The sequence below is a fragment of the Mobula birostris genome, chromosome 31 (assembly GCF_030028105.1).
Source record: "Mobula birostris isolate sMobBir1 chromosome 31, sMobBir1.hap1, whole genome shotgun sequence".
NCBI classification, from domain to species: domain Eukaryota; kingdom Metazoa; phylum Chordata; class Chondrichthyes; order Myliobatiformes; family Myliobatidae; genus Mobula; species Mobula birostris.
In genome coordinates, this window is record NC_092400.1 from 876,640 (window position 1) to 891,035 (window position 14,396).

The 14,396-nt window shown below is 41.8% G+C and overlaps 1 protein-coding gene across 1 annotated transcript in view; it reads left to right on the forward strand.

Moving 5' to 3' along the window:
* LOC140190771 (sialate:O-sulfotransferase 2-like) overlaps nucleotides 1-14,396 on the forward strand; it is a 228,077-nt gene that overhangs the window by 146,855 nt on the left and 66,826 nt on the right. Inside the window, exons 4-6 of the mRNA XM_072247606.1 lie at nucleotides 4,486-4,607; nucleotides 10,832-11,006; nucleotides 12,448-12,612. Coding sequence (XP_072103707.1) covers nucleotides 4,486-4,607; nucleotides 10,832-11,006; nucleotides 12,448-12,612 — 462 coding nt within the window. The remainder of the gene's footprint in view (nucleotides 1-4,485; nucleotides 4,608-10,831; nucleotides 11,007-12,447; nucleotides 12,613-14,396) is intronic.

Consider the following 14,396-nt stretch of genomic DNA (forward strand, 5'->3'; position numbering starts at 1 on the left):
AATGAAGACACATAGTTTTACAAGATAAGGGTGAGTCAATTCAATCTGAGATATTCTGTAGAGGAATTTCTTCTCACAGGCTCCGCAACCCTCTTCCCCAGAGATTGTGGACGTTTTGAATGATCAGGGAATTGAGGGCTGCCCCCGTATAGAAAGAGAAGTTGAAGCCTGGGGCAGGGCAGCCATAATTGTATCAAGGATTGACTTGATTCATTAGATACACTTACATGTTTGGAATTTGCTGTGGTGTGTTGATACAACACGCGACTAAAACAACAATGATTAAAAAAATAGAGAATTATATAAAAATAAAGTTGCAAGTTAAAGGAATCAAATAAAAGTGCATAAATATATAAATACCAGAATGTATTTACAGTGTAAACAGCATTATAAAAAGTAATTCAAAGTGCAGTGACTGAGGTAATAAATAAGGGGGGAAGGGGTCAGGATCTATTTAAAATGGTCAAAGAGATTAACTGCCTGGAGAATGAACTTTTAAAATGGCTTGAAGTTTTTGTTTCAATGGTCCCATAGTGCTTTCCAAAAGGGAGCTCCGAGCAGGGCTGAGCAGGGCAGGGCAGGGCAGGCTTGCGAGGCCATGTGCCCTACTTGTACACTGATTGTTCTTGTTGGTGCATGCTTCAAGGACTGAGGGATACAGGCTCAAAGTAAAGGTCCAAAGACACAAGCAGTGGCGAAGGCGAGGAGTGAAGCAAGATTTCCTTGTACAGGGTGATTGGCTGCAGTACACCGATGCAGGGGCAGTGGCACCAGAGCCTATCCGGGCCTTTTGAAAGGGAATTGAAGAAGGAATATAATAGCTATAGGGAAAGAATGGTGAATAGGATGGATTGGATTATCCTAAAGATGGACAGCATTGTCCCAATAGGTTTAGTGACCTCCTCTGACATCTGATGGCCAGCATGTACTCAATAGGCAGAGTGGCCTCCTGATATGATTCTCTGAAGGCAGCTCCCTATTCTCTACAAGAACATTAAATGCTGGTCTTGCATGTTGATCCCCCTGCCTCGAGAGCATGGCAAAATAGCAAGGCAAATAAATAAACATTTTACGGTTTCATACAACTTCATCTTCATTAATGCTTAATAAGCACAAGAGATTCTGTAGGTGCTGGTAATCCAGAGAAACACACAAAATGCTGGAGGATCTCAGCAGGTTGAGCAGCATCTATGGAAAGGGATAAACAGTCAATGTTTTCAGCTGAAACTTGATGAAAGATCTCAGTTAAAAATATCAACTATTTTTCCCCTCCATAGAGGCTGCCCGACTTGCTGAGTTCCTCCAGCATTTTGTATGTGTTACTCACTAATACTTAATTTGCTTAAAATATACCAAAGTTCAATTAGCCCCAATAACTTTATTTGTGTTTACATTCAACTCATGGTCTGGCTTGCCACCTATTATATAAAACTACAAAATTCACAGCTATATTTGGAGAGGTTGTGTTTGTTTTCCTTGGACAAAAAGAGGCTGAGGGGTGACCTGACAGAAGAATAAAAGGTTATGAGAGGCACAGAAGGGGCAGATAGTTGAAGGCCTCCCTCTAAAAACAAGAGGGCATCAGGTTAAAGTGAGCAGATGCCGTTCAGCTCATTGGGTCTGTGCTATTCACTTTTGCACTAATCTACCCAACCCATTTTATTCTCCCCACATTAACGTCAACTACCCCCAGATTCTATTACTTGCCTGCACACTACGAGCAATTTGCAGTGGACAATTGACATGCTCCAACCTACACGTCATTGCTACATGGGTGGGTGCTGAAGAAGCCCACATGGCCACTGTGAGAACAAGCAATCTCCACATCTACAGCATCAAAGGTCAGGGTTGAACCTAGATTGCTGGAAATGTGAAATTCGGCCTCTTCCAATTGTGTACCTGTGTCTTGCACTGTTGTACTATAAGAAGTGTGGATACACAGCAAGCTTCCAAAAACAGCACACAAATTAAGGGGAACATTTTTTACACAGAGGGTAGTTGATATCTGGAATGTAACGCTAGAAAAGGTGGTAGAATCAGATACAATTACTATGTTGATGAGGCATTTCGACAGGCACTTGAATAGGCAAGGCATGGAAGAATAGCTTCCTGACCTGATGGGCTGAAGGGTCTTGTTTAGGGCTTACAATACTATGACTATAATAATCTAACCAAAAGATGAAGACATAGTTATTTCCATGCATAAAAATGTTCTGCCAATTCGCTAAACACAAGAGATTCTGCAGTTCTGCTGAATTCCTCCAGCATTTTTAGTGTGTTGCTGCCAATTTGATGGCTGGTTTCTCACCTTCCTCTCACCTCAGGATAGCTGGCAGGAGCATTAACAATCCCAGAATGTTTACCTTGCTTCAAGACCCACCAGGTGGAATCTCATCGACATCTGCTTCCGGGATCCCTGAACAGTCGTCCCCACATCTCCTGACTCTTGAGATCATTTCTCCAGGGCTGGGTAAACAGGAAGCATTTGCTCCATGATTTTCTAATGCATCCTCAATTTAGTCATCCCTGTGACCACAAGGGGCCCTCAACATTCATTGTCTGTTGATTCTGCTGTCAGATTCACAGAATTGAATTGGTTTATTATTGTCACGTGCACTGAGATACAGTGGAAAGCTTGTCTTGAATACCACTCATACAGATCAATTCATTACACAATAAACAGAGAAAAATAATAACAATGCAAAACACAGTATAACAGCTTCAAAGAAAGTGTAGTACAGACAGATAATAAGGTGGAAGGGCCATGATGAGGTGGATTATGAGGTCAAGAGTTCACCTTTATCACACAAGAAGTCAGTTCATAGAACATAGAATAGTACAGCACAGTACAGGCCCTTCGGCCCACAATGTTGTGCCCACCCTCAAACCCTGCCTCCCATATAAGCCCCCACCTTAGATTCCTCCATATACCTGTCTAGTAGTCTCTTAAACTTCACTAGTGTATCTGCCTCCACCACTGACCCAGGCAGTGCATTCCATGCACCAACCACTCTCTGAGTAAAAAACTTTCCTCTAATATCTCCCTTGAACTTCCCACCCCTTACCTTAAAGCCATGTCCTTTTGTATTGAGCAGTGGTGCCCTGGGGAAGAGGCGCTGGCTATCCACTCTATCTATTTCTCTTATTATCTTGTACACCTCTATCATGTTTCCTCTCATCCTCCTTCTCTCCAAAGAATAAAGCCCTAGCTCCCTTAATCTCTGATCATAATCCATACTCTCTAAACCAGACAGCATCCTGGTAAATCTCCCCTGTACCCTTTCCAATGCTTCCACATCCTTCCTATAGTGAGGTGACCAGAACTGGACACAATATTCCAAGTGTGGCCTAACCAGAGTTTTATAGAGCTGCATCATTACATCGTGACTCTTAAACTCTATCCCTCGACTTATGAAAGCTAACACCCCATAAGCTTTCTTAACTACCCTATCCACCTGTGAGGCAACTTTCAGGGATCTGTGGACATGTACCCCGAGATCCCTCTGCTCCTCCACACTACCAAGTATCCTGCCATTTACTTTGTACTCTGCCTTGGAGTTTGTCCTTCCAAAGTGTACCACCTCACACTTCTCTGGGTTGAAATCCATCTGCCACTTCTCAGCCCACTTCTGCACCCTATCAATGTCTCTCTGCAATCTTTGACAATCCTCTACACTATCTACAACACCACCAACCTTTGTGTCGTCTGCAAACTTGCCAACCCACCCTTTTACCCCGACATCCAGGTCGTTAATAAAAATCACGAAAAGTAGAGGTCCCAGAACAGATCCTTGTGGGACACCACTAGTCACAATCCTCCAATCTGAATGTACTCCCTCCACCACCACTCTCTGCCTTCTGCAGGCAAGCCAATTCTGAATCCACCTGGCCAAACTCCCCCGGATCCCATGCCTTCTGACTTTCTGAATAAACCTACCGTGTGGAACCTTGTCAAATGCCTTACTAAAATCCATATAGATTACATCCACTGCACTACCCTCATCTATATGCCTGGTCCCCTCCTCAAAGAACTCTATCAGGCTTGTTAGACACGATCTGCCCTTCACAAAGCCATGCTGACTGTCCCAGTTCAATAGTCTGATAACAGTAGAGTGGTGCCTAGTGTCCTTGAATCTGGCGATGTGTGTTTTCAAGCCTTTGAATCTTCAACCCAATGAAGTAGGCAAAAGAGAGAATGGCTAGGGTGAGTTAGGCCTTTGATGATGTTGGCTGTTTTAGAAGTGGAGGAGGAAGAATGGTTTTCATGGGACTAAGCTGTGTCTACAACACTCTGCAATGTCTGTTTAGTGCTCACAATTATATGTGCTAGCATAAAGTTTTTTTCCCTTCAAGCTTTGTAGAGTATTCACCATTAAGCACATAGTTATAACACGGAGAAATAAAAGAGTGAATAATATTCGGAAGAAGTAAAAGAGTGTATAATATTCATGCTGTTTTCCCTTCACCTTTGATATCTGATTGCAGATGGGAGTGCCTTGTTCCGAGGATGTTTTAAAAGACCAGACAGTGTTTCACTCGCCCTGCCTACCAGCACCATCTTGCCGAATATGTCCGTGGATAAGTGTGTGGACTACTGCACAGAGAAGGTAACTCGTAAAACATTCATCTACACTGGAGTAGATATCCACTGAAAGATTTGGCATCGAAACTCTCAACATTGCTGTCGTTCCTCTGATCAGGAGGCATAAGAAGAGGTTGGATGAACGTGGATTGTTTCTTTCAGGAGTGTCAGATGCCTAGGGGAGACCTAATAGAAGCTTATAAAATGATGAGAGGCATAGACAGGGTAAAAGTGAGTCCATAGGTTGTGGGATCAGTTCAGTGTTGAGGTGAGTGAAGTTATCCACAATGGGTCAGGAGCCTAATGGTTAAAAGGTAATAACAACTGTTCCTGAACTTGCAACCTGGAACCTAGAATTTATGAAAAATTAAGTTAGTTTTTTCTCAAGTGTAGAGCATTTGATTGCTCTGGGCAATTGTTATTTAATTGCTTGAGTTTTGATTCTTCTCCTGCCTTGACAGGGCTTGAACCTAACAATACAAGTCTCTTGATACTTGTCTGCTACCTTAGCCATTCTATTACTCTGTTCTTAATTGGAGATGTGCTCAGCCACTGAGTGATGATTCATCCTACTTGCTAAGCCAGTAATCGGATATGGGCAGCACAACTAATGTACCAATTGTATTAGTGCTTCCTAAATTTGAAATCAAGTTGGCATGTTTCATCTGTCCATGCAGCTTTTAAAGTCTATTGATTTTTGCATTGCTTTCTGAAATATTACATTTAGATATAGTACTTGTGGTATTGTATGGGAAACACCCTCCTGTTAAGATAAATTGAATCTGTCTTGTTGAAAGAGAAATAAGTATGTCGACTTAGGCAAGGCTGTGGGTGATCCCAGGATATTCTGAGACTCTTGAAGTGTAGTTACTGTTTCACAGTCATAATGATACAGAACAGAAGCAAATCCTTCTGTCCACTGAGACTGCACCAATCATCAAAAACTCATCTTTACACCAATCCTGAGTAACAAACACAATACATACAGTAATCCTACACAATTTATTTTATTCTCCCCATGTTAAGACCAAAAGACCATAAGAAAGAGGAGAAGAATTAGGCCATTTGGCCTTTCGAGTCTCCTCCACCATTTCGTCATAACTGATCCATTTTTTCCCTCAGCTCCAATCTCCTGCATTCCCCTGCATCCCTTCATGCCCTGACCAATCAAGGATCTATCAACCTCTGCCTTAAATATACATAAAGACTTGTCCTCCACAGCTGCCTTTGGCAATGAATTCCAGATTCAGCATTCTCTGGCTAAAGAAATTCCCCCTCATCTCTATTATTAAAGGATGCTGTGTCCTGAGGCTGTGTCCTCTGGACTTACACACTCTCATTATAGCAATCATCCTCTCCACATTCTCTCTACCAAGGTGTTCACATTCAATAGGTTTCAATGTGGACAACCCCTCATTCTTCTAAATTCAAGTGAATACAGGTCCAGAGCCATCAAACGCTCCTTACATGACAAGCCATTCAATCCTGGAAGCATTTTAGTGAATCTCCTTTGAATTCTCTCCAGTTTCAGAATATCTTTCCTAAGAAAAGGTGCCCAAACCTGCTCACAATACTCCAAGTAAGGCTTCACCAGTGCTATCAAAAATCTCAACATTACATCCTTGCTTTTATATTTTAATCCTCTTGAAATGACTGCTAACATTGCATTTGCCTTCCTCACCACAGACTCAAAATTAACCTTTAGGGAATCCTGCACAAGGACTCCCAAGTCCGTTTGTGCTTCAGTTTTTTGTATATTCTCTCCATTTAGAAAATAGACTACCCTTTCATTTCTTCTACCAAAGTACATGACCATACATTTCCTGACACCGTATTCCATCCGCCACTTCTTTGCCTATTCTCCTAATCTGTCCAAGTCCTTCTGCAGCCTCTCCACTTTCACAAAACTACCTGCCCCTCCACCTATCTTCATATGTTCTGCAAACTTTGCCCAAAACCATCAATTCTATCATCCAAGTCATTGACATATAATGTGAAAAGAAGTGGCCCTTTTTCTTACCCTATTGAATCACGTAAAAAGGATACTATCAAATTGGTCGCCTCTTTTGTTATCACTGATTGGCCGAATTGACTCTATTAAAATGAATATATTACCTAAATTTATATATCTTTTTCAGGCATTGCCTGTTTTTATTCCTAAATCTTTCTTTGATTCTTTTGACTCTATTATAATTTTCTTATATATGGACGAATAAGCGTTCTAGATTAAATAAAATTCATCTTCAGAAAGATAAAAAGAATGGAGGATTAGCCTTACCAAACTTTAGATTCTCTTATTGGGCAGTTAATATAAGAAATCTTACATTTTGGTTATATTACATTAATCGTGAGGATTGCCCGATGTGGGTTTTTTTAGAAGCTAACTCTGTTAATAAATTTTCTATTATTTCTCTTCTTGGTTCCTCACTTCTTTGTCTCTGAGTAAGTTAACTGATAATCTGGTAGTTAAACACACTATGAGAATTTAGATACAATTCCGAAAATACATTGGCTTATTGAAATTTTCTCTTTCAAGTCCCATTTTTTCTAATTATTTTTTTAAACCCTCTATGATTGATGTGGCTTTTAAAGAATGGGGTAGATTAGGTATTACACATCAAATTTTCTGGTGAACGCAACAGGCCAGGCAGCATCTCTAGGAAGAGGTACAGTCGACATTTCAGGCCGAGACTCTTCGTCAGGACTAACTGAAAAAAGAGCTAGTAAGAGAAGTGGGAGGGGGAGGGGAAGATCCAAAATGATAGGAGAAGACAGGAGGGGGAGGGATGGAGCCAAGAGCTGGACAGGTGATAGGCAAAAGGGATACGAGAGGATCATGGGACAGGAGGTCCGGGACGAAAGACGGGGGGGGGGGACCCAGAGGATGGGCAAGGGGTATATTCAGAGGGACAGAGGGAGAAAAAGGAGAGTGAGAGAAAGAATGTGTGTATAAAAATAAGTTACAGATGGGGTACGAGGGGGAGGTGGGGCCTTAGCGGAAGTTAGAGAAGTCGATGTTCATGCCATCAGGTTGGAGGCTACCCAGACGGAATATAAGGTGTTGTTCCTCCAACCTGAGTGTGGCTTCATCTTTACAGTAGAGGAGGCCGTGGATAGACATGTCAGAATGGGAATGAGATGTGGAATTAAAATGTGTGGCCACTGGGAGATCCTGCTTTCTCTGGCAGACAGAGCGTAGGTGTTCAGCAAAGCGGTCTCCCAGTCTGCGTCGGGTCTCGCCAATATATAAAAGGCCACATTGGGAGCACCGGACGCAGTATATCACCCCAGCTGACTCACAGGTGACGTGTTGCCTCAGCTGGAAGGACTGTTTGGGGCCCTGAATGGTGGTAAGGGAGGAAGTGTAAGGGCATGTGTAGCACTTGTTCCGCTTACACGGATAAGTGCCAGGAGGGAGATCAGTGAGGATGGATGGGGGGGATGGAACAAGTGCTACACATGGGGACCTTTTTTGAATTATTTTCAAAACCTTTGATTTGCTGTTAAAGCACAGATGATGGCTAATATTTTTTTTCCCTTTTTTTCTTTACTAACCAGCTTCGGTCTTGGTAGTGGGTTAGATTTTTTTTATATAATAAAATTACCATATTTCAATGTTACAAATTAATTAATCGGTATGAATATAGGGTAAGGAGTCTTTATATGTGATTTAGTATAATGTATTGATATATATTTTTCTTGTACTCTGTACTTTTGTATGTAAAATTAATAATAAAAATATTGGAAAGACGTGGCCCCAACACAGACCCCTGTGGAACACCACTAGTCACTGGTAGACTTCTAGAAAAAGGCTCCCTTTATTCCCACTCTTTGCTTCCTGCCAATTAGCCACTGCATTCTCCATGCTAGAATCTTTCCTGTAACACCATGGGCTCATAACTTGTTAAGCAGCTTCATGTGTGTCATCTTGTCAAAGGCCTTCTGAAAATCCAAGTACACAACATCACTTATTCTGCTTTGTCTATCCTGCTTGCTTTTTCTTCAAAGAATTACAACATGTTTGTCAGGCAAAATTTTCTGATGAGGAACCCATACTGACTACAACTTATTTTATCATTTGCCTTCAAGTACCCTGAGGTCTCATCCTTAATAATTGACTCCAACATCTTTCCAACCACTGAGATCAGACTAACTGGCCTATACTTTACCTTCTTCTGCCTCTCTCCCTTCTTGAAGAATGGAGTGACATTTGCAATTTTCTCTGATAAAATTTTTGTCCCACACATCTCCTTTGAATTGAACCATCTCACCTTAAATGCATACCTTCTAGTATTAGACATTTTGATCCTGAGGTCAAGATACTGCCCGTCCATTCTATCTATGCCTCTCATAATCTTATAAACCTGTATCAGGTTTCCCCATAATCTCTGCAACTCCAGAGGACAAAACCCAGGCTTATCCAACCCCTTCTTATAGCAAATGAACTCTAATCCAGGCAACGTCTGGTAAAACTCTCCAAAGCCTCCGCATCATTCCTGCAATGAGGCGACCTTTGACTTCTACTTTTCAGAGATAGAAGGCGGCTTGGAATAAAGGGTATCACATAAAATCCAAGGGAGACAACAGAAATGTTTGAGAATTTCTTCTTGGATGAGGAAGCTGTAAAAATTACATTTATTAACAGGATATGAACATATGGGCATTTACTTCTGTTTCTGTGATGTACCTTTCAGTGTGAAACATACTATTCTCTCCGGGCATGTGTATGTCATTGCATTGTGACCTAATTGGGATGTTTGCTTCTCAAGCAATGTAACAGTGTCATAAGTAGCCTGTCTTCCAGTCTGCAATTAGTGTGTTGTCTTGTCAATAAACCTTTTTTGTGGTCGTACATCTATATGTCTGAATGTATTGTGAAATCATTGTGGAAGCATTTAGGAGATTGGAGTCACACATAAGCTAAATTGGATAAGGGTGACAGATTTCCTCCTGTGAAGGTCTTTAATGAATCAGAAGTGCCTTGCTTTTTAAGATTCAAGTTTGCCACTATTAGTAATAGATCTATTATTTGGGCTTATTTGATTACTTGTATTGAAACTCTTCTGTGGCCCTGATGAACATTGAATTTCTGTGCCTGGATTAATGGTTAAGGAACTTAACCATTACAGTACTGCAGCACAAATTCGGGGAAGGGTATGGAGATTATGGAGATTTTGGAGAGGGTGCAGAGGATGTTCACCAGGATTCTGCCTGGATTAGAGGGCATCAGCTGCAAGGTGAGTTTGGATAGACTTCAGTTGTTTTCTCTGGGCTGCAGAGACTGAGGGGAGGCCTGTTAGATCTTGAGAGGCATAGAATAGCCTGTACCTTTTTAATCCCATGGTCAAATTGTCTCATATTAGAAGGCATACATATAAAGTGAGAAGGGGGTAAATTCAAAAGAGATATGCAGAGCAAGTTTTTATTACAGAGAATGTCGTGTGCCTGGAATGCACTGCCAGTGGTGCTGGTGCAAGCAAACAGGATATGCATTTTGGAGCCTCTTAGATGGGCACATGAATGTATAAAGTATTGAAGGATACGGCTACTGTGTAGGCAGAAGGGATTAGCTTTGTTCAGCTTTTAATTACTAATTTAATTAGTAATTTACACCACAATCTGCATCTGTAAAGCAAACAGCATTATGAAGGACCCTATGCACCCCTCATACAAACTCTTCTCCCTCCCACCATCTGTCAAAAGGCACCAAAGCATTTGGCCTCTCACGACCAGACTATGTAACAGTTTCTTCCCCCAAGCCATCAGACTCTTCAATACCCAGCGCCTGGACTGACACCAACCTACTGCCCTCTACTGTGCCTATTGTCTTGTTTATTATTTATTGTAACACCTGCACTGTTTTGTGCACTTTATGCAGTCCTGGGTAGGTCTGTAGTCTAGTGTAGTTTTGTGTTGTTTTAAGTAGTTCTGTGTAGTTTTTATATTGTTCACGTAGCAACATGGTCCTGAAAAACATTGTTTCATATTTACTGTGTAATGTACCAGCAGTTATGGTCGAAATGACAATAAAAGGCGACTTGACTTGACTTGACTTGAATCAGGTCCTGTCAGCTTTCTGAAGTTCTGAAGTTAACTAGTTCAGCACAGCATAAAGGAGAAAAAGGCCTGTTCTTGTGCTGTACTGTTCTAAGTTTCAGGATTCAATCTACAGTGATGTGTTTATATGAAGAAGTTTTATTTTTTCCGTAAATTAGGGTTTATTTTGTACTGAAGCCGCTCTCTCTGCAGGAGTATACCCTGGCTGTGCTTGGTGGTGAAGCGTGTCATTGCGGCTTTCCTACCATGCACTTCACACTGCATGATCCAGAGGACGAACACCTGTGCGCCCAGAAATGCGCCAGTGAAGAATACGAGCACTGCGGGAATGAAGAATACTATGTCGTTTATCAAACACAAGTGCGAGGTAGGGTTCAAAATCAAAGGCAAGTTTATTGTTGTATACACAAGTACGTTTAACAGCCGCATTGAAAAACTTACTTGGAGTAGCATTAGAGACACAATATTCTCAAGAAACACATTAATTAGACAAAATTATGCTAAAGGAACTCAATTAGAACAAAAGTGGATGTCCATTGTATTGCACTGGTCATAGTGTTGTTATAATGAGCTGGTGATTAGAGTTGTGCAGGTTGGTTCAGTAAGTTGGTTGAAGGAAAGTAGTTGTTCTTGGACCTGGTGGTAGCTCCTGCTCAATGGTAGCTGTGATAAGATGTCACGGACCAGAAGGTGGGGATCTTTAATGATATTGTTGGCTACTTGGGGCTCTCCCTCAATGTAGGTATTTTCAGTAGTGGGGAGGGATAATCCTGTGATGCATTGGGCTGATTCCACTACTCTCTGGAGCTTCTTGCATTCTTCGCATTCATATTGCCTTAGCAGACAATATTGCAACCAGTTTTTCAACAGTACAACCAGTTTTTCAACAGTTTTTCAACAGTACAGGCCCTTCAGCCCAAGATGTTATGCTGACTTTCTAACCTACTCCAAGCCAATCTAATCCTTCCCTCCTACATAGCCCTCCACTATTCTTCCATCCATGTGTCTCTACCATGTTAGTTACATTGAGCTTCCCTGAAACTATCATTGATAACTTGGTCACACATATGTTGAGAAATGGTAAAAAGATAGAAAGATATACATTTCTACAGCACCTTTCACAAACCTGGAAAGCTTCAACGTGCTCTACAGCCAAAGAAGTATTGTTTTAGCACAGAAATTGTTGAAGCATACAAAACTTAGAGGCAATTTACTTATTCAATATGTAATGAGTAGGTTGCTTTTCAAACAATAAGTGTGTGTTGTAAAAGGTAAACTTATTCAACTGAATGGGATTGACAAGACAGTGCTACTCTGGCTGGGGAATCTGGGCCAGAAGGTGCAGATTGAAGGTAAAGCTTCAGCTACTTGGGTTTGAGGAGAAACCTCTTCAATCAAGACTATTGTAAATGATTCTTCCAAAGAGCTGTGGGTGATCAGTGGTTGGGTATGTTCATGGGTAGGTAGGTGAATTAAGGAAATTGGATCAGACATGATTTTGGTAAGGTTTAACATTAGAAATGGAGACACTTGAATCTGGAATTTTAAAAAAAAATCAAACCAGTAGCAGCATCTATAGAGAGAAAGGAATTACTAACACCTTGGGTTGAGACTCTCCATCAGTATCTCTCTCTTGAAAATAATCCCTTCTCGCTACCCCTCTCCCCCCCACCCCGCCACATGTAGTCATCACTTGTTGAGATCCTTATTTCTTGTGTAGCATTAATCGTGATCCCACTGTAAGGAACAGACTCAAAGGACATGCTGTGATATTTAATTCTTTATTTAATGTGTGATTGTTCTTACAGATAACCGTTGCATGGATCGGCGGTTTCTGCCCATACGCTCGAAACGCCTTGTGGCCTTGGCCAGCTTCCCGGGAGCAGGGAACACGTGGGGCCGTCACCTGATGGAGCTCACCACAGGCTACTACACGGGCAGCTATTACTTTGATGGCTCCCTCTACAACAAAGGTAGGATCCTTGCAAACATACAGGTGCACCAGAGGTGCTCCTTCTGAGATAGAATTAGAACTTGGGTTCAAGGCCCAATAAGTATCTCCAGATAGGATTCTGAGTCCTGATGAAGAAGAAGCTTAAAGGAAAATCATTGTTTGGTCATGGTCACTGCCATGCCACTACATACGTACATTATGCTTTATTGTCGCCAAACAATTGATACTAGAAAGTACAATCATCACAGCGATATTTGATTCTGCGCTTCCCGCTCCTTGGATTACAAATCGATAGTAAATATTAAAAAATTAAATTATAAATCATAAATAGAAAATAGAAAAATGAAAAGTAAGTTAGAGCAAAAAAACCGAGAGGGAGGTCCAGATATTTGGAGGGTACGGCCCAGATCCGGGTCAGGATCCGTTCAGCAGTCTTATCACAGTTGGAAAGAAGCTGTTCCCAAATCTGGCCGTACGAGTCTTCAAGCTCCTGAGCCTTCTCCCAGACGGAAGAGGGACGAAAAGTGTGTTGGCTGGGTGGGTCGTGTCCTTGATTATCCTGGCAGCACTGCTCCGACAGCGTGTGGTGTAAAGTGAGTCCAAGGACAGAAGATTGGTTTGTGTGATGTGCTGCGCCGTGTTCATGATCTTCTGCAGCTTCTTCCGGTCTTGGACAGGACAACTTCCATACCAGGTTGTGATACACCCTAGAAGAATGCTTTCTACGGTGCATCTATAAAAATTAGTGAGGGTTTTAGGGGACAGGCCAAATTTCTTTAGTTTTCTCAGGAAGTAAAGGCACTACCCATGGGTTTGCTTGGCTAGGAGCTGGCATTGTCAAGGTGGGTTGAAAGGCCCCTGTGTCATAGCAAGCAAATTATTCCTCATGTTCATTGTTTCACTATTGGCAGCTGTACTTTCCGTATTCCTGCCTTCTAGAACTCTTCACCCACTCCACCAGATCTCTGAATCTTTCTCTTTCCCCTCTCTCTCTCTCTCTCTCTCTTCCCTCTCTCTCTCTCTCTCTCTTCCCTCTCTCTCTCTCTCGCGCTCGCTCTCTCTCTGTCTCAATCTTTGTCTCTCTGTGCCCTCTCTCCCTTTCTCACTTTCTCTATGTCTCTGTCTCTCTCTCGCTCTCTCTCTAGCTCTCTCAGCCACCTCTCTCTCTGCTCTCTGTCTCCTCTCTCTCTTTCACACACACTCTCTCTCTACCTCACTCTTTTTCCCTCTGTCACTTTCTGTATGTCTCTCTCTCTCTTCCACCTCTCTCTCTCACTCCCTCCCTTTCTGTCTTTTTTTCATTTTTTCTTTCCTCTCTGCCATTCTTCCAATGTTTGAAATTCATCTGTTAGTCACCAAACATATAAAACATCCCTGTATGATTCTGTGTCACACCTCATTTATTAGTACAGGATTGTGTTTGTACGTACATTAAGGCGACTATCTAAATACAGATTATTGTCAATGTAGATAGCTCCACCTGCATTAAAATCAGTGATCTCAATGAAGCACAGCAAAATCTATGTATAGTTCCCAATTTTCTATGCTTACTTGTAACTGGTCTGGGTCAATATATCTAATATCTCAGTGCGAAAAAGAAAGCGGCATTTTCACTCCAAGTATGCACGTGAGTTAAGAGCAAAGGCATCTTGCAAAGCTGCTGATTTCCTCCTGCCCTCTCCTTCCCTTTCTGTCTGGTGTTGCTTTGCTGCCTTTACACCATTATCAAATTAAATTGGGCAAAGCCTATTTTGTCCCTCTCATGCTATTTGTTGTCCTTTCATTGAACATAGAAATTTACAG